Source organism: Physella acuta, unplaced genomic scaffold (genome assembly GCF_028476545.2).
Source record: "Physella acuta isolate Inbredline_101_S28 unplaced genomic scaffold, ASM2847654v3 ptg001111l, whole genome shotgun sequence".
NCBI lineage: Eukaryota > Metazoa > Mollusca > Gastropoda > Physidae > Physella > Physella acuta.
The window spans coordinates 55839-76502 of record NW_026732628.1 but is presented as its reverse complement, the minus strand read 5'-3'; the positions used below and the strand labels follow the sequence as shown (position 1 = coordinate 76502).

General features: G+C 32.5%; 1 protein-coding gene across 1 annotated transcript in view; it reads right to left on the bottom strand.

Moving 5' to 3' along the window:
* LOC131955849 (zinc finger protein 436-like) overlaps window positions 1-20664 on the bottom strand; it is a 30561-nt gene that overhangs the window by 6633 nt on the left and 3264 nt on the right. Inside the window, exons 3-4 of the mRNA XM_059320134.1 lie at window positions 10777-10985; window positions 8994-9064 (exon numbers count right to left, since the gene is read on the bottom strand). Of these exons, the coding sequence (XP_059176117.1) occupies window positions 8994-9064; window positions 10777-10985 (280 nt within the window). The remainder of the gene's footprint in view (window positions 1-8993; window positions 9065-10776; window positions 10986-20664) is intronic.

Here is a 20664-nt window from a genome sequence, read left to right as displayed (position 1 = left end):
AGATTTTTACCCCCCCCCTCCCCTCCGTAACACGTCGTCACAAAAAGCCAGACACCCCCCCCCTAAAATGACGTCCCACCTCAACCTACAACCCTCCCCCTCAAAATTGCAGTTGAATTTTTTTTAACATCGACATTTTTCTAAAATCTTGTCTAAACTATTACAATTTATTAAAACAGTTATCTAAAACGCGAACTAACGTCTAAAATTCGTTTTCTAACACTGCATTTTTATAATGCAAAAGTGTGAAGTCGCAACATCTGAACCCCCCCTCCCCCTCATCACACGTCGTCACAAAATTACGGACCCCCCCCCCCCCCATCCCCCTACAAATGTGACGTCATTTATGGATGACCCCTAGGTATTCACTGATTGATCTTAGTATCATTTAAATAAAACGTGCTGGACTCATCGATGTTTGAATTTCTGTAGGTTATTATCTGTAAGTATTTATGGGTAGGCTAAAATTATGGTGGACGAATCTACAGCCAATGACTTACGAGTCTTCGAGTGGTCGAACTCAAAATTCAGATTCCTAGCCTCACCACATACCATTAAATGTAACCGTGTAAAGGGGTCGGGGTGGAAATTCTTTGAAAATTCCATCTCATATTAACCAATTTCGTTAACTTTTATTCGCAGTAAAAAGCTAAAATATATAGACCTGCAGAGTTATCTGTATTTTAGTTGGATAGACACACTTTTAAAAGTGAATATAAATGTCTCACTCCATGTATACGACTAATTTACATAGATTTGCAAGGTTATATCTATGTAAGTTGCATACAAAAATAGAAAAATGAAAGGACCTACAAAGTAAAAAAAATTCGCCGGCCTATAAAATTGGTCCGGCGACATTCATGATGACGTAACATAATTCCTACTTTGCTTAACTTTCCGAGCTATAAGATGGACTAGTGATTCAATAAATCAATACTAAATAAACCCTTTAAAAATCTATGTCAGCAAACGTTTTTCGCTGAAATCTTACTTCAGCGTTTTTATTTTACTTATACATGAGTAAAGCTGTTGTGATTTTAGTAGTGTACTCAGTTAGTGGTGCACCCAGTAGTTGTCATAAAAAATGCACCTATTGTTGCACTTAAATACTGGTGCACTCAGTTACTGTTGCACTCAGTGGTGCACTCGATTGAAGATGCGCTCAGTTTTCTTATTAATTAATGCTCCGATGATCAAGTGGAGCACTTTTGCTCACGTGTGGTGCATTCGTGGCAAACATTGCTTGAAATAGGCGCAATTTAAGGTTTCTCTTTAAAGACATTTTATCTTTTTAGAGCAATAAAGCTGACTTAAAGAAATGTAACCATTTATCTGCTTGTGTAGAGAAATAAGAACTAATTATTCTCATGTGAATAGTAACACAACACAAACCAAAACTAGCACTGATGGAGTGGTAAAGGCTTGTTATAGTTTGTAGAATTTAAAATTGTGTTGCAGATATGGTAAAAGTGTGTTGTTGGTGGAAACTTACCATAAAACGCCAGTTTCAATCAAATTTTTTTAATAAAGGCCTATAGTTTATAAATTTATCGATACTGTTAGCACATATATTTATGATTGGCATGTGGCGTAATAGCACATAAACCATAAATCATCATGGTATCACATCAACCATAATTCAAGATGTGAATTCATCATCTACAGACTTAAACAAATACTTCCTAATTTATTTTTATATTACCACTAATACATAAGGTAATTATATTGTGGACATCAACACACATGAATTAAAGCCTAAATTTCATCAAAATTAATTACTATATATTGTTTTTAAATACACATGTTCAAAATTTGGCCATCTCAATTTAAGTATGTCAGGTGTTTCTTGATTTTATTCGTTTGCAATTGATGGGCTCAGTGGAAAAAGTACTTAAGTGTATTTTGAGAGTTTTGGGAAAAATGAGTGCAAAGTTTATTAAATCGAAGCTGAAATAACAAAACAGCTGATGCAAAGTATTCGAATTAAGCTACTTCGGTACTTTTTCCATGGCCCAAATTTACAGGGATGGTTAAGGGTAGGTAATCAAATAATATACCGGTCTTAACTCATTTTTGAAAAAAATGTAACTTAAATACTTTTTCCACTGAGTCCTTCAATTTATATACTTTACCATTATTGAATTGTCAAGGAAATACAATGAGCCAGTATTGTCTTAAGGCTGGGAGCGAGACCTCGTTTTGAGTGTTTGGATGTCCGTCGTCGATATTTCGCTTTGACCTAATTTTTAAAAAAATACGTTCATTTTTAACTTCAAAAATGTATTATTTATAATTTTTGTGTGATTTTCGCCGAAAAAAAAAACATAGTGTATAGACTATTAAGGCATGGTAAAATCGTCAACAAATGAAAATATTCAGTTTTATTTCGAGTCTTCAAATGCCTATGTCGGTTAAATAATGTTAAAATGACTAAAGCGTCCATCTAGAAACTTCCACGAGTATCATGATTTCAAACCAGCCACCATTCTCTGTATATATATATATATATATATATATATATATATATATATATATATATATATATATATATAAGATTTAATCTACTAATAGCCTACTAATAGCATACTTATCGGAAAGAACGATTTTAGTCATAAAATATATCAGAGGTAAGTGTGTTATGATCACTATCTGACAGCCGCAGATCTAGCGAACACCCCGGGTTCGTTTAAGTGTAGTTAATGACAGAGATCCACTAGACAGAGTATGAACACAACCAATTACTACTTGGGGTCATCAAAATTATCTAGGGGAATGAACACGTAGAAATGATGTGACTCACAACTGGGAGAAACTGTCAACTACTGTTTAATAAGTGTACAAGTATAAAAATGACACTTGGTCAATACCAAAATATAATAGAAACTAAGAGTAAATAGTAATCCAAAAATCAACTTATAGCCAACTCACAGTTGATGATATAATTCTCTAGACTAGATAACAAATATCACAGATGTGGCATTGGTGAGATAATACACCTTAAGGAAAAATATCGGAGACACTGAATGGCGCTAAAAACACCTATAATAAGGGTGAAAAAAAATGCCGCCACAAACTAAGCAACTCAAAATGGCGTCACACACAAACGGCACTCTTTCTCTCGAGATCTATGGTCAAAAGCAGTACTGAGCTTTCGTGTTTAGGGGGTTTTAAACAAGATCAAAACCAAGGGAGGTTACTTCAATGTCGTAAGACCATTGGTCGAGGATCTGCTAAGGACCGGAACAACCAATTAAAATCTCATCACATGACGTGACGGAAGATATCAGGTGACCGCACAACTCTCACAAGGTCGATTACCTATATAATTCATATAGAAAGCATAATTTTACAAATTGTGTCCGCCTCCCCTCCCCCCCCCCCCCTCCCGGAAAATGTCGTAGTCACCCCCCCCCCCCCCCCGAAAATATTTCTTACAATGATTATGCAAATCGGTCTAGGATTCAATAAAAATTCAATGCAAAATGAATTTGTGGTAAAGTGTGGGGTTTTTTGGCCACTAAAATAAAATAGGCCTACATTCTACTTTCCTTTAGAGAATTCACTTTTAGTAAGAAAACGCCTGAGAAAAATGAAACAAGAGAAATTAAAGGAAACTGAACAATAATTTTTGCTAAGTGCTTAAGTAATAACATGACATATGAAGTTATGAATAAATCACTTCTTGGGACAGTTACTAGCAAGCATTGTTTAAAACTATAAAAAAAAAACTTTGAAACCTTTCGACGGACTACAAATACGGTAAAACAAAATGCTAGATGGCAGGAAAAAGTAGCAGTTGAAAAAAAAAATTAATGTAAATATGCTCAACAACATAAAACTGCTTTAGATGTGATGCAGGCCATTTTTTAAAACAGCGTATGTTAAGGAAAAAATCACCTTTATATAACTGGCATATCGTTGTAGGACAATTACTTGCAAGTTTAATACATCATTGCATAATCTATCTGTAAGAAAAAACTTTATAATTTAAAACCAAATGTTATGAGTAGGCCTATTTGTTAGGTTGTAAATGTAAAATGTATATACTTTTTGCATTTTTCTCAAAATATCAAATTTCACTCTTCAAATTACTACTCCTCGGATAGTTCTGCATGTATTGTAATTAAACTTGACCCGATGATTCTTCTAACAAATATAAACAACTTCTATGAAGCATTATTTAAACATTTTTTCCTTTAGATTTTCTGGACTGAGATGTATTGAACTTGACAGATTTAATTTTTTTGTTAACATTCTATGATTTAAAAATGAAAAATGTAAATCATTAAACCGTTTCCTTAAAAAGTACTTATAGAAAGTTTCAAGCTCAGATTTTTTCTACAAATGCTTTTATTTTTGTGTGTTCACCGCTAGGGGTTGCTGAGCTTTAGCATTTTGAAAATGATGAAAGAAAAAACAATATGGCGGACGTAACCATGACAACCAAAATACTTTTCTTTTTGAAAACCAATTTTTACAATATTATTGAGCGTAATTTATATGAGTAAAGTTTTATTTGTTCCCAGCCTTAATAGACATATCTATCTAGAAGAGTGGCTGTCCACAGCTAACGAGCCTCATCTACCCGAGGGTTCGAATTCGAGAACTTTTCGGTTTAGCAACCATGAGCTTAACCGACTCGACCACGTCGACAGACTTGTATGGTCAGCGAATGGTAACGTGTCTAAAAAGTTTGAACAAAAACGCTGCATTATAATAGAGCTACCACTATATATCTAATGTTTATTTGGTTCCCAGAAAGAAGCGTAACGGAAAAAAAGCGCAACGGAAAAAAGCGCAAAACAAAAAGCGCAACGGAAAAAAGCGCACACGGAAAAAAGCGCAAAGAGAAAAAAATGCACATAGAAAAAAGCGCAAACAGAAAAAAGCGCACACAGAAAAAAGCGAAAACGGAAAAAAAGCGCAAACGGAAAAAAGCGCAAACAGAAAAACACAACGAAAAATGTGCAAAAGAGAATTTTAGCAGCACAAAGACCATATGGACTAGATGACACATTTATACATGACTGTTAGGGCTGCTGTGAGAGTGTCGTGTTTGATCACGTGATCTACTACCATTTAAAGCATACCACTACCATGTGCATTCCCATCACCACGATACAGGCGATAATCACTCTACACAATGCTTATTATTTTCTTGGTCAACAATTATTCAACTACTATTCTCGTATAAATAAACATAAAACTATCGACATTACACGAAGTATCTCTCACATTCTCCCAAGTCCGAACTACCTAGCTTGCATACCATAAGAACCCGTTCCTATGGCAAAACTTCACGCTCTTTCATCCGCGTCATCAAACATGTATTCGTCATATTTCTCGCAACAACATTCATTCGCACCAAAATACCTGATAAAACACACATCATAACAATGATGTATTTACTATTATTTCATTATGAAGCACTTACCTACATAGCAACCTACCTACCTACCTACATACCTACCTACCTACCTGTCTACCTACCTGCCTACCTACCTACCTGCCTGCCTACCTATCTGCCTGCCTGTCTGCCTGCCTCCCTCCCTACCTTCCTCCCAACCTACTTATCTACCTACCTACCTGCCTACCTGCCAACCTACCTACCTGCCTGCCTGCTACCTGCCTGCCTACCTACCTACCTGCCTACCCGCCTATCTAATTACCTCATATATATATATAGTTTTGATGTATGTTTAAACAAGGAGGATTGGTGTGAAATTGTGAAACGAATTGGTGCGAAAGTTAATGACGCATTGAATAGTTACGCGGTTCGCAAGAATTTGACGTTTTAGTGTAGGTTCGTTGTTGTCGGGGAAAGAAGTTAAAAAGTACACTTGTTCTTGTTGTGTTATAGTGATGTCGTAATATAGTCCAGTCTTAGTATTGTTCGTTCAAGTCGTCCTTTGTAATGCAATAAATAGTAAAAATAATGTCATCCTGTCGAATCATTTGTATACCTTGATGTCGTCGTGCTTTGGGATGAACTACTGAATGGCTAGACAGAATATAATGGTAGTGTAGACCCTCTCACTTCATAGTTGCGGGACACATAGACCCAGTTATAACATACACACACACACACACACACACACACACATATATATATATATATATATATATATATATATATATATATATATATATATATATATATATATATATATATATATATATATATATGTATATATATATATATATATATATGTATATATATATATATATATATATATATATATATATATATATATATATATATATATATATATATATATATATATACATATATATATATATACATATATATATATATATACATATATACATATATACATATATACATATATATACATATATACATATATATATATATATATATACATATATATACATATATATATATATATATATATATATATATATATATATATATATATATATATATATATATATATATATATATATATATATATATATATGGGTAGGTGGGTAAATGGGTGTGTAGGTTGTCAGGTCGTTATGGGTAGATGTGTGGGTGGGTAGTTAGGTAGGTGGTTGGGTGTTTGTGTAGATGATATAGATTATGCATATTTCCATTTTGCTAGCTCGAAATTTCAAACTTGTTTGGCGTAAGGTTAGTTCATTGATAGTGTTGAGCCCTACATTACATAGTTAATCAGTTTAACAATGTAGATGCCATTGGAGTAGGTGTAAGTCAAAGCCTGATGTTATTATAAAACTTCATCTCTCTTTGTTTCTTTATAAAAAGGTTATGGAAGGTTTTTTAAGGTTTTTTACTGAAATGTGTACCTGACGAATGCAAAATGATATAAACAACCTTAGCTCTTCTGTTATATAGTCTACATGCAGTGTTTCTTCCAGGGAGGGGGGAGGGGGATTTTCGAGGGGGGGGGGGGGTCAACAATTTTCGTTATAGCTAGGTTGATGAAATTTCATATATAAGTTTTTTATCAAAATCGTAGATCCGTATCAACTTTTGAGCGATTTCCGATAACTGGAAGTGGTACATTTTCTACTTTGAATTTTTCAAAAGCCTATAACTTGAGTACTATTTCAGATAGATAAATGAACTTTCACATGTAAGTAAAAGATCTAATTCTCTACCTTTTTTCAAATTTTGAGTGATTTCCGTTGACCGGAAGTACTAATTTACGCTATTTCCGATTTCTCAAAAAACACATGTAAATTTATAAAGTACTAATAATATTGCGTACTATTATGAACATCTTTATTTGGCGTTCACTTGGTGCGCGATTCTTTTTTTGTATTCTACTTATACAGTTGAAAAATTAAAAATGGATTAAAAATCATTTCTCTTTCCCGTGTCAACGTAGTGTTATAGAAGAATATATATTTTTTTAATAGATTATTGCAAAATTATATAAACGCTTGTTTTATAGAAGATTATTCGAGAAAGGTTAGGGGAGATCATTCCCGGTATATTTAAATTTAATATTCTTTTAGTTATTTTATTTTAGTTAATGTAAATTTCATACATTATTTAAAGTACCACAAGTTCTATCAATTTTATTTTTAAAAAGTATTAATATTTTGCATAATAAAGGTCTTAATATTTTGTACTGGGCTTTGTCCATCAGTAGAGGTGATGTCACAATCAGCAGTGTTTTAACACTATCTTAACCAAATTCTCCTCTTTGTTTTTAAATAGCTAATAATTACACACATTTTTTTTTTAAATTTTCTGTTTTTAAAATGTACATTAACTTGGTTTTAAATTTCAATCAAATAGTTAATTCTGTCTCATCTGAAATATAGGCCTATTTCTGTTTCTTTTAATTTTTATTACCTGTTGGATTTTTTAAAGTTGTTAATTTTGTTTATAAATTTTGACATAATTTTTTTCTCAGCAGTAAAATATTGTTGAGATTCATTTCTAATTGCGTTGGTGTTGAGTTTGTATTTTTTATGTTGTATGTGGCCAGCTATTGACTCTTTTGTTAAATAAACTAATAGTATTTACAAAATTATGTCTCGAATTTTAATGCAGGTTAAATTAATGTAAGTGGCATGTGGTTAAATAAACTTAACGAGCTACTTATTATAGTGTTTTAAAGAAATATTTTCAGTGTCAGCGTTGGTACTGTCGAATTCACAAATTATGAATTATTGAAAATTAGAAACAACTAAATAGCGGCGTATGTTATGCCGCGGGCCGGCTCGTTTGTAATAATTCACTACTTTAGAATTTAGATTACAAGGCTATTTTTGTAATAGTAAGGAATAAAAAATTAAATAATAACTAGCCAAAAATTACATTACGTTGAAACTAAGATACCAATATGTAACAACTGCAGCTCTAGTATTTCTTTTCTTCAAATTTATAATTTTTATGCTGTTTTTGGAAAAAAAGTTAATGTTAATTTATGACATTGAAATGTGTGGTTAATCTTTAAATTGTAAAGCCTTATGTGAAGAAATTTATTTTATTATCTTTTCAATCACATAGTATGCAGAGAGGAGTCTGAGATTAGGCATAAAGTTCATATTGACTTGAGGTGTAAAGAAAGATAAAATCTATATAACAAGTTACAAATGCATTTAATTTAATAAAATAAAACATTTAGCAAAATTGGTTTTAAGTCATGATGAATTTTTTTGACTATATGAAGTAAATTTAAAAGAAAATATTTCCTTACAAACATCACATTCCTCTGTCTTATAGAATGAATTTTTATAGAGTATTTAAATTTGAGAAAATCGTTTGTGAAAAACATCATTTAGACTACAACTTCTAGACCTTTAATGACATATACCACTTTCATATAGCTTGTCTCATAAATGAACTTTTTCATGTGCACTTAATTGAGAACGTTGAAAAAACCATTTATGGCCAAAAAAAGTTTTTTATGTGTAGTTAAACTATTTTGAGTAAATCATTTAGGATTAACATCAAATTCATATGGATTTTTTCCCAAATGAACAAAATTGTCTTAATAAATCACACTTACAAGCAAATTTTATAGGACAAACATCACATTCATCATGTGGCCTTTCATTTGAATGAATCTTTTTTAGTGTTCTTAAATTAGAATATTGAGAAAATATTATATTATATTAAACATCACATTCATGTGGTTAATCTCCTAAATGAACCTTTTTATGTATCCACAAATTTTTTATGACAAACATCACATTCATGTGACCTTTCTAATGAATGAACTTTTTAATGCTGTAATAGATTATTCTTATTTGCAAAGATTTTATGTCATACATCACAATTATACACCTTTTCTCCTGAATGAATGTTTTTATGTTTACCTAAGTTAGAACTCGGAGTAAACCTTTTATGTCAAACATCACAATTATACACCAATTCTCCTGAATGAATCTTTTTATGTCTACTTAAATGAGAACTATGAGAAAACCTTTTATGACAAACATCACATTCATATGGCTTATCTCGAGAATGAACATTTTTATGTATTTTTAAATCAAAATTTCTAGAAAACCTTTTATGACAAACATCACAGTCATATGGCTTATCTCCAGAATGAACATTTTTATGTTTTTTTAAATCAGAACTTGAAGAAAACCTTTTAAGACAAACATCACATTCATATGGCTTATCTCCAGAATGAATCTTTTTATGTCTTCTAAATTGAGAACTATCAGAAAACCTTTTATGGCAAACATCACATTCATGTGGTTTATCTCCTGAATGAATAATTCTATGTTGTAATAGATCTTTCTCCTCCACAAAGGTTTTATGACAAACACCACATTCATGTGGCCTTTCTCCTGAATGAATCTTTTTATGTTTACCTAAGTTAGATCTCCTAGTAAACCTTTTATGACAAACATCACATTCATATGGCTTATCTCCAGAATGAACATATTTGTGATAACTTAAACCAGAACTTTGAGAAAACCTTTTATGACAAACATCACATTCATATGGCTTATCTCCAGAATTATATGCATTTTCTCCTGAATGCTTCTTTTTATGTGTACTTAAGTTAGACCTTTGAGAAAACTTGTGATGACAAACATCACATTCATATGGCTTATCTCCTGTATGAACATTTTTGTGACGTAATAAAGTAATCTTCTGACCAAACTTTTTATGACAAACATCGCATTCATATGGCTTATCTCCAGAATGAACATTTTTATGTATTTTTAATTCACAATTTCTAGAAAACCTTTTATGACAAACATCACATTCATGTGGTTTATCTCCTGAATGAATCCTTTTATGTGCTCTTAACTGAGAACTTTGAGAAAACCTAAATTAGACAGACCTCACACTTATATGGTTTATCTTCAGAATGAACATTTTTATGTTCTCTTAAATGAAAACTTTGAGAAAACCTTTTAAGACAGACATCACACTTATATGGCTTATCTTCAGAATGAACATTGTTATGCATATTACTTTCAGAACTTTGAGAAAATGTTTCATGAAAATAAACAATTTTATTTCCGTTGTCCCCAGACAATTGTAGATTTTCTTCAAGTCCATTTTCTTGTTTATTCTCAAAAAATAAAAATTCTGTTGTGAAATCTTGTTTTAAATTTTCAGAAGATGATAATTCTGCTGATGCAGCAGGTTTCTTATAAATTTTTTCAATTGAAAATGTATTATCAGGTTTAACATCTTGATAAGTTTTAAATGACATGTTAGGTTTTATATCCTGAACATTAAAAAATGATAATTCTGGTTTTATGTCATTAGAAGAAGAAAATTCTGAATTAACATCAGGTTTAACATCTTGACAAGTTTTAAATGACATGTTAGGTTTTATATCCTGGAAATTAATAAATGTCAATAATTCTGATTTGATGTCAGCGGAAGATGAAAATATGGTTGATAGATCTGGTTTCAAATCTTCAGAAGATGAAACCTCTGTTAATTCATTTGACTGTATATCTACAGTAGATGAAACTGCTGCTAACACATCTGTTTCCACCTCCATGCTGGACAGCTTCTTAGATATGAACTGATGATTTAAAAAATGTAAATGTTAAACTGGTGATTAAATAACCAAAACAACATATTACTAATAACATGGCAAAATTTGTAACACATGCCAGACTTTTGTCAGTCTGATTACTAATGATTACTCAGTCAGATGTAATTTAAAAATAGACAACCAGTAATGCAAAGTAATCAGGACTGCAGATTAATATCTGAAGCAACAAGTCCTTAAAAATTATTGTTAAAAATAGAAATACTAAGATATTATTGACAAAAATCAAAACTTGATTTGCTTTTGTTAGTTTCAAATGTAAGTAATAAGTGCTTAATCTTATCCAAATATGTAATAAAAGTGTTAAAATTAATTTTAATTACAGTTCTAAACTGTCATAAACAGCTTAATAAACACTTGATTTCTCTAGACAGCTTGGCACTAATTTGCACTTTTTGTAGTTATGTGACAATATTTGTACACAATAGGACTTGTAATTTCTTGCAACAATTGTAAAAACTTTCAATGCTATTTTATTTGTATGGCTGGGAACTAATATATGTGCATGCATAAAAGTTTTGTGTATATGGATTTATTAATTTGTTTACAGGTAGTGCAAGGAAGGCTAGGGGACGACACTGTTACTCTACTAAACTGGCTTAGCTATTTTAAACTACGGAATGAACACAACACCAATGGTGTCCTCTTCCAGTTTTAGAATATAAAGAAATGAACTTATTCATTCAAATTTGACTTAGATCTAGATTTTATAAATTTACTTATCAAGACCTACACTATGGAATGTATACAATTTTCTTGATCAAACTAATGGAGAGGTTGCACACACATGACTAAAACCACATGATGTTTACATCCGCCATGATGATGCCCTAGCCTAGCACTGGTCTTCTCTATGTATTTTATATTGCTAGTCCCTAAGTTTATTTTAAAAACTAGCCACCCACAGAACAGTAACAATATTTGAAGGAACTTAAATTATTCAGGAACCTGGTTTTTTTTTTGTCCAGCTGATAGACAATATGAATATAATAAATAACTGCCAAAATGTGAACATCTATCGGAATCTATCCAATCAAAAGTGAAAGCCACAACTCCAGAGAGTCAGCCTCAAGAATACCCAAGATTCTAGAAAGTTCGACCTCACAACAATTGTTGTGGTCTTGGATGCACACTATTAAGTATGAAAAGGTCTATTAGTCATTCATGTCAACTATATTGAAAAAATAAAGAAAAATTACTATACAGGCATATATTAAAACAATACAAAATACCCGTATTAAACAACAAAATCATCACAACAGACATGTGAATAGAAAATTTTTCAAGGGAAACGACTCTATTATTGTTTTTGAAACATGGCCACTGCTTGTATTTACTCATTGTTGTCTCGAACGGGGGTAGTTTAAAGTTTATTCCAGGATATTTTTGGCTGGTTTGGTCATAGATTGTGATTTGTTATTCAATTATCTGTTATATTATGTAAAATATGTCATAAATATGGCCAAATGAAAGAAATATTCATTAGTTACCTCCATCGCACATTACTAGCTAGTAGCTACTTTGGAAATTATGATGCTAAACTAAGGTTTTACCGAGAAGAGTTAGATGATGACTATTATTGATTAATATATTATGAGATCTCATCCAACTTTCTCAGCCATCGGCATAATTTTATCATTTTTACCCCACTAAGTCAGTACTACTACTACTACTACATTAACTACACTACTTATACTACACTGAGTCACACTCGGTAATCTATCGTTTTAGGTACGTAAAATCGTCCGCGACTTGTAATGTGAAAAACAGGTGACTCCTTAAATTTTAATAATTATTTCACATTTTGAGGAGGATTTATGTGTTTTTAAAATCCAAAATGTTTCCTTGTTTCATTTATGTACGTGGGGGGGGGGGGGTGTGTGCAACTCAAGCCTGAAATTATTCAGAGATTTAATATTTTTAGAATAAATTTTATATTCATACCATAAAATACATTTTTGAGTAGTCTCCATAGTAATAGTAGTCACTTCAGACTTCATAGTTAATTTGTTCTCTAAACTTTGCAGATAAGGTTTTTAAATTAAAAGAAAAATTTCAGCTAGTAGGCCTATTAAGTATACCACATATAGATCTGCTATTGTATTTTTTGTTTATATTTTCTGTGATAAAAATATAGATCTAGACTAGATCTAATTGTAAATTAATGAACAAATAGTTTTGGGCTTTTTTTTTTAATTTTGTTAAGTGACTAAAAATACTAAAATCAAATAGGCCTACATCTAATCTTTAGTAAAGACCAACTGAAATCAAACCATCAAAAATTTTATAGGCCTAACACTCACCATATTTATTTTAAAAATATAGTATATGATTTTTAAAAATATTTAATGGGCCTTTCAAATAATTTCAATCTCTTCTCGGTTGTGTCCATTAACAAAAATAGTCTGGTAAAATTAAAATAACTAGCCTAGGCCTAAACTTATTATTTAGTATTTTTCTATAATGTTGATTACATTCTCATAAACTAGTAGTCTAGAACCTACAAATAAAAATGCATTAATTTATTTAACACTATTAATCATTAGCCTATAAAAACTACTTAGTAGCCTACGTAGGCCCATGTTCTAAGTAAATCATAAATAGGCCTAAGCCTTAAATTATTAGGGCTTTTTTAATTATCAGAGTTTTCTTTTTTTTTTTTTTAAATTAATCAGTAACTTTAAACAACAGAAAGATTAAATAAAAAATTCCAAAAATTTTTACTGGATGGCTCAAGAAAAAGATATAAATACAAGTGTTTGAATAACTGATCATTCCCATTATTTTTTTCAGTTAAAGAACGCATCATTTTTTAAAAGTCCCCACTGCAAAAAATACAGTACGACAATGGCAGATATTCATCATTGTGAGATTTGCTCTTTAGAATTTTCTTCTATAAAGAAATTATCTAAACACTGGAGAAAAAAGCACCCTGATGTTGAAACACTACAGTGTTGTTTCTGTCAATATGTTACTCAGGAGGATTTTTTGTTTTCTAAGCATAAGAATAACTTCCACGCTGAGGATAGGTTGGGATGTGAATATTGCGCTTACACAAGTAGGAAGTGGCGAAAAATTAAAAAAAAACATCACATCAAAATGCACTTATCCTCAGGAGAATCTGTCTCATCTTCAGAACTACGTCGTTCGATTCTAGAGGAAAAAGAAAATTTAGTCCAGCCTGAATTGACAGCTGAACCGGTTGTAAAATTATCAAAACAAAGAACCAATAAACCTGCAGTTCAGAAATTTGTTTGTGATGTTTGCCAAAATGTGTGTTTTTCATCGGCCCATTTGTCATCTCATCAAGTAGTGCACACGCCAATGCAATGTTACATTTGTAGCAACTGTAATAGGATTTTCTGCAGTGTCAAATGTGAAAAATATTTTACAAGCAGGGATGGTCTTAACAAACACATGAGAACACATAATTCTCGTCAGATGTATACATGTGATCTTTGTGATTTCAAATCAACTTCAGATACGATGTTTGCAGCCCATTGCAGAACTCATTTAATCACAAAAACCTCTGAAGCAACAAACCGAAATGGATCAGAATTTTGTGATGTATGTCATTATGTGTTTAAATCAACAGCACACTTGTCCATGAATCAATTAGTACACACCAATGACATTGATTACGATATGCACATAAGAACACATTTTAAATTCAGACCGTTCCACTGTGAAATATGTGAGAAATCATATACAATGAGAAAGTGTCTTAAAGTTCACATGAGGATACATACTGGAGAATTCTATTACACATGCGACAAGTGTGACTTCACATCGAATACAAGCAGCAGTTTCGCACAACATAAGAAAAGACAACACTCCAGCACAAAACCTTTTAAATGTGATACCTGTGACTACGCAGCTGTTGGCAAATCTTCTTTAACTAGGCATTTAATAACTCACACAGGGGAGAAGCCATACTGTTGTGGTCAATGTGAGTACAGGTGCTATAAGCTTGGTAACTTAAACAAACACAAGAAACAAATGCACAGCATGTGATCGTGTTATAATATTATGGCACGTCAATAATATACAAACATTTGTAGTAAGTTTATTTTTTATTGAGTGCTACATGATGGATTTTTTAATCAATAAGTTCCTGCTAAACAATAAACTAAATCGCCTCCATTAAAAAAACATAAAAGACCTCTGTTATGCAGAAAAAAGCAGGAACATTTCTTTAGTTATAATTGATTTTACTTTCTGATTTAGTATTGCCTTTTACAAACTGTAAATTTTCTGCATATAAATGTATTATCTATTCACATTGCCGGATGGTTTACTATTTATTGTTAACCGTCATTTTTATTAAGCAAAGATCAATACCTTTTTTTAACTAGGTTTCAAATCTAAACTAAAAAAAACACCTTACAATAGGTTTATTACAGAAAATGTTACATTCATTAAATTATAATGATTTTCACATGACAATGTTACCTCATGGAATGTTATTTGTTTGTAGACCTACACGTTGTGAAATAAATAAATTCAATCATTGGTATTTGATTTGTTAAATTTCAATTTAATAACCTATATTTATATAGCAAGAAGCTAAAGGCTTGTAATATTTGTATGATTATAAATATATATATAGCTCCATAGTCTAGTAGACCATTGGATGATTACGGGATGAGAATCCAAGCACAAACCAAGATAACCAACTCAGAGTGAACATAGCGTCAGTTTTAAGATGACTGTTCTAAACATACATATATATTACACAAATATATATTACAGAAATAGATTTAAATAAGTAGCAGTGGTATTATGACAATATTTTTTTTACAGAGCGGTCCATGGGGGGATGGGGGGTTGTAACTGTAATAGATTGACGAGGAGCCACATTGGTGTTAACAGCCTTTTATTTACAGACAGCCATGATGCAAAGAGAGGAAGGAAGTGGCCAGAGACAACTATATATAGATAACAACATGTAAGGGACATCACTCAAGATAACAATATAAATATAATACCAATACAATTATCTCAATCTATTACATCCCTTTACCCTTAGAACACAATAACACATCTCTCAATAGAACAATTGATAGTATCCTAAAATCACCAATTATATTGTAACATGAACACTATGGTAGATTACATCCTTACAAACAATGCACAATATGCCACAACATAATCAAGATACAAAACAATAATGTCAAAGTCCTCTTGACCTTTAAAATCATAGGTCTAACTTATTTGGGACTTTGATTGTCCTGCTTGACCTTCTCAGTGGCTTTTGATTTGGTGACTCAAGATTCTGACCATCTGGATTCTCTATCTCAGGAGGTCTAGGATTTAAATCATTAACTCCAGAATTTACATTTTCTGACTCCAGACAACTTGGTTCACTCATATCAACAGAACTTGGTTGTGAAACAAACTGAGTTGGTGTGAACTGATCAGATTTGGTGGGATTGACAGATTCACACTTATTATCTGCACAAGTTATTTTTAACTTTATAAGACACAGGTCCTGTACCTTGAACAATTTGACCTGGTATCCATTTTTCCTTTCTCCCATAATTTCTTAGATACACATTCTTATTAACACCAAATTCTCTTTCAATGCATGAGTTGTCGTGATTTAATGGAACTATTTTTGAATTGGCATCTGGAAGTATTATGCTGTTATTCAGATCCTTGACTGACATAGATTTCTTTGATTGATCAATTTCCTCAGGTAATCTGATAGTGCTTTTTGGTAACCAAAAATACTGTTTAAAAGTAATATCCTGGACAATATCACTTTGCAACTGTGATCCAGCATTTGAAGTGGGTGTATTAAATGGCAAAAATCCTTTTTCTTTTCTTTTGATGTTACCCTTTTAGTTTCTTTTAGTTTCTGTAAGTGCTAATGATGTTAGCAAAGTTGTTTGATGATCACATTCCTTCTTACTAATGTATTCTCTTTAAAACATTTGAAATTGCCATATCACCATAATCATTTATTAAGTTACAAATACTTTGTTTAGGCAACTCTGACTGATAATGGACTGCATCTTCTCCATCTTTTATATTATCTTCACAAAGGGTTTTAATTTCTTATTTTATATGGCCTTAAGTCATCATTCACAGACTCTTCATACAGTGCTCATATACTTTTATTAAGCACTCATCTTTTTGTGTTTCTCTTTTAATATCATTCACATTTATATTGGAGTTATCCATGATAGTGAAGAGAACAAATACATCTTCTGGTACATAGCTCAGGCTTTGGTTTTTTAAAGGTAATCTACTAAGACTATCTGCACTATTCTCAGATCCAGGTTTGTATTTCAATTCATAATTGTATGCAGTTAGTGTGATAGCCCATCTTTGAATTCCTGGTGAGGCATGCTCAGGTAGGGTTTTGTTTTCTCCAAATAAACCTAGCAATGGTTTATGATCTGTAAAGATGGTGAACTTCCTACCAAATAGAAACTTATGAAATTTCTTAACACCAAAAATGATGCCTAAGCCTTCCCTATCTAACTGAGAATAATTTTTCTCAGCCTGGTTCAAAGATCTACTGGCAAAAGCAATGGGTCTGTCACCCTTCTCATCCATGTGGGACAAGACTGCTCCTACACCATCTGGTGAAGCATCACATGTTAATATAAGTCTTTTCCCTGGGTCATAGTGAGTTAGTAAGGTGTCAGAAGACAAAGCCTCTTTTGCTGTATTAAAAGCAGTATCTTGTTGTTTACCCCAGTGCCAAGTTGCATTTTTCTGTAGCAGCTTGTACAGTGGTGATAGTTTACCAGACAGATTTCCTATGAACTTTGCATAGTAATTTATTAAGCCCAAAAAAGCTCTTAGTTGTTGGGTATTTTCCAGGTTTGGGTGCTTCTTTAATGGCTTTTGTTTTCTCAGGTTGAGGTCTGATGCCTTGTTTGCTCAATATATAACCAAGAAAACTAATTTCTGTCAACATGAATTGACATTTATCTTTGTTTATCTTTAAACCTTTTTCACCAACAATTTTCAATACTTTATCAAGTGTTTTAAGATGTTCAGTGTCATTCTTACCAGTTATGTACACATTGTCAAAGTACACACAAACATTTGGAATATCCTTAAAAATACTGTCCATGACAGCTTGGAAAATTCCAGGGCTAGATGATATGCCAAAACATAGTCTTTCATATTGGTAGAGTCCTTTATGTGTGTTTATTGTCGTATAGACTTTTGAATCTGGATGCAGTTCTAGTTGAGTGTAAGCATGACTAAAGTCTAATTCAGTGAATTTGTCTCCTCCTGCCAAATTCAAAGAGATTTCCTCAATGTTAGGTATAGGGTACCTATTTAGCTCTATTTGCTTATTCAGTGTGGTTTTATAATCTCCACAAATTCTTATAGAACCATCCTTCTTTAACACTGGCACAATGGGCGACGCCCAATCGGAATAGTCTACCTTCTTTATAATGCCATTAGATTCCAATCTACTTAGCTCATTTTCAATTTTATTCCTCATTGCATAAGGTGGAACTCTAGCTTTGCAGTATCTTGGATTTGTATCTTTAATGCTTAACTTCACTGTTCTATCATTTAGTAATCCAGAGTTACCAAAAACACATTTATTTTCAGATATAACTTTATCTAGTGAAGTAAGACTAGATTCTTTTACATTCTTCAATGAACAAATACTCTCCCAATTTAACTTAAGATCACTTAACCAGTTCCTACCTAGTAATGGCGGTCCATTTCCTTCAACCACAAGAAGAGGAAGTTTAACACTTTGACCATTATAACTTACATGAACCATACACTCTCCTATTACCGGAACATTGTCACCAGTGTATGTTGTTAAACACTTGTGACATGGCTGTAGAGGCACTGATCCTCCTGTGACAGCGTCAAAATCTTTCTTTGTGATGACTGTTAGAGATGCTCCAGTGTCAAGTTGGAAGCTGATGCTCTTACCGTTGATATTAACTGGTACATTGATGGGAGCATGACTTATTGATTTCACAGAGAACAGGCTGAAATCCGGCTGCGAATCAGTTTGAGCATTTTCACTGGTAGAGTGGTTCATTGGTTGGGTTAGGTAGTCTTGGTGAGAGTTAACATAGTGCTGCCTTTGGTTGCGGTACTGTCTTGACTGGCTAGATTTAGCAACAGACGAAGACTTTGCAAAGCAGGCCTTGGCAATGTGACCTTGCTTACTGCACTTATAACAAGTTGCAGACTTGAACTTGCACCGATGAGATGCATGGGGACCCTTGCATCGATGACATTTTTGATAATTATTACTAGATTTAGATCTAGGATTTGAACGAGCAGGCTGTTTAGCATAAGTTGGAATGCTCTGATGGGGTTGATGTTTATTGACTAACCTGCTGTTTACTGCATGGATCTCTGAAGGTGCTAAAGATCTCGCCGCATCTGATGACTGCTGGAATGACATTGCAAGTTGTATTGCTTTTTCCAATTTTAGATCTGACTCGAGCAGCAACTTTCTTTGAATATCAGGGCTGTTTACACCTGTCACAAACTTTTCACATAATCTGTCAGACAGCGTTTCTCCAAATTCACAGAATCTACTTAAATGACGTAAAGCAGCAACATATTCTGATATTGACTCGTTTGGTTGACAAGTCCTACTGTCAAATCTAGCTCGACATAGAAACTTTGATGGGGTAGGCGCATGGTGGTCTGTTAGCAATTTGCTCAGCTCGTTAAAGCTCTTGGTAGTTAGACTAGCTGGTGCGCATAAGTCTTTTAGTAGCCTAAATTGCTGAGGCCCTATGACTGTTAACAAAACAGCTCTCTTTTTGGCTTCTATCGTCACGTTGTTAGCTTCTAGGTAAAAGCTTAACCTCTCTAGGTAATCCTGAATGATTTCATCATTCGAATCAAATTGATTTATTTGGCCATACAGCGCCATTATTCTAGAAATAATTAGCTAATAAGCTCTAGCAAACCTCTTTTTTGCGTAAGTAGGTGCTCTTTCTAGTAGATGTTTATCCCATCCTCGTCGCCAAAATGTAATAGATTGACGAGGAGCCACATTGGTGTTAACAGCCTTTTATTTACAGACAGCCATGATGCAAAGAGAGGAAGGAAGTGGCCAGAGACAACTATATATAGATAACAACATGTAAGGGACATCACTCAAGATAACAATATAAATATAATACCAATACAATTATCTCAATCTATTACAGTAACTGTTTCATATAATTTGTAATCGTAATCACTATCGCCCAAATTGTAAGAATACTACCACTTCATCGTGATGACGTTGTTGACCTTGTCAAAATATACCCACAACTACGCAGTTTGCTCATAAGTAAATTTAAATAGAGGTGCCACATCAGTTGTATTTGTTTCTGTATTGTAATTTTTTTTTAAATTAATCACACGATTCAAACTGTATATATAAAGTAATTATGTGTGAAGTTTTATGTATAACATTTTCTAATTCAATTATTCGTAAGCAAATACATTATACAGTTGCCTTAAACTTAACACCCCTCTTGCCAAGTGGTACTACTGTAGAGGTTTTTTTAAACATTGCAATGCATCGTAATGGTTATTTTTAAAATGGCAAACTGATGCAGCTGTTAATACGTGTTGTAAACGTAGACACTACTAGACTAGTACAATAATGCTTAATTGCTTCATGAAAAGAAATCTTGTGATTTACATA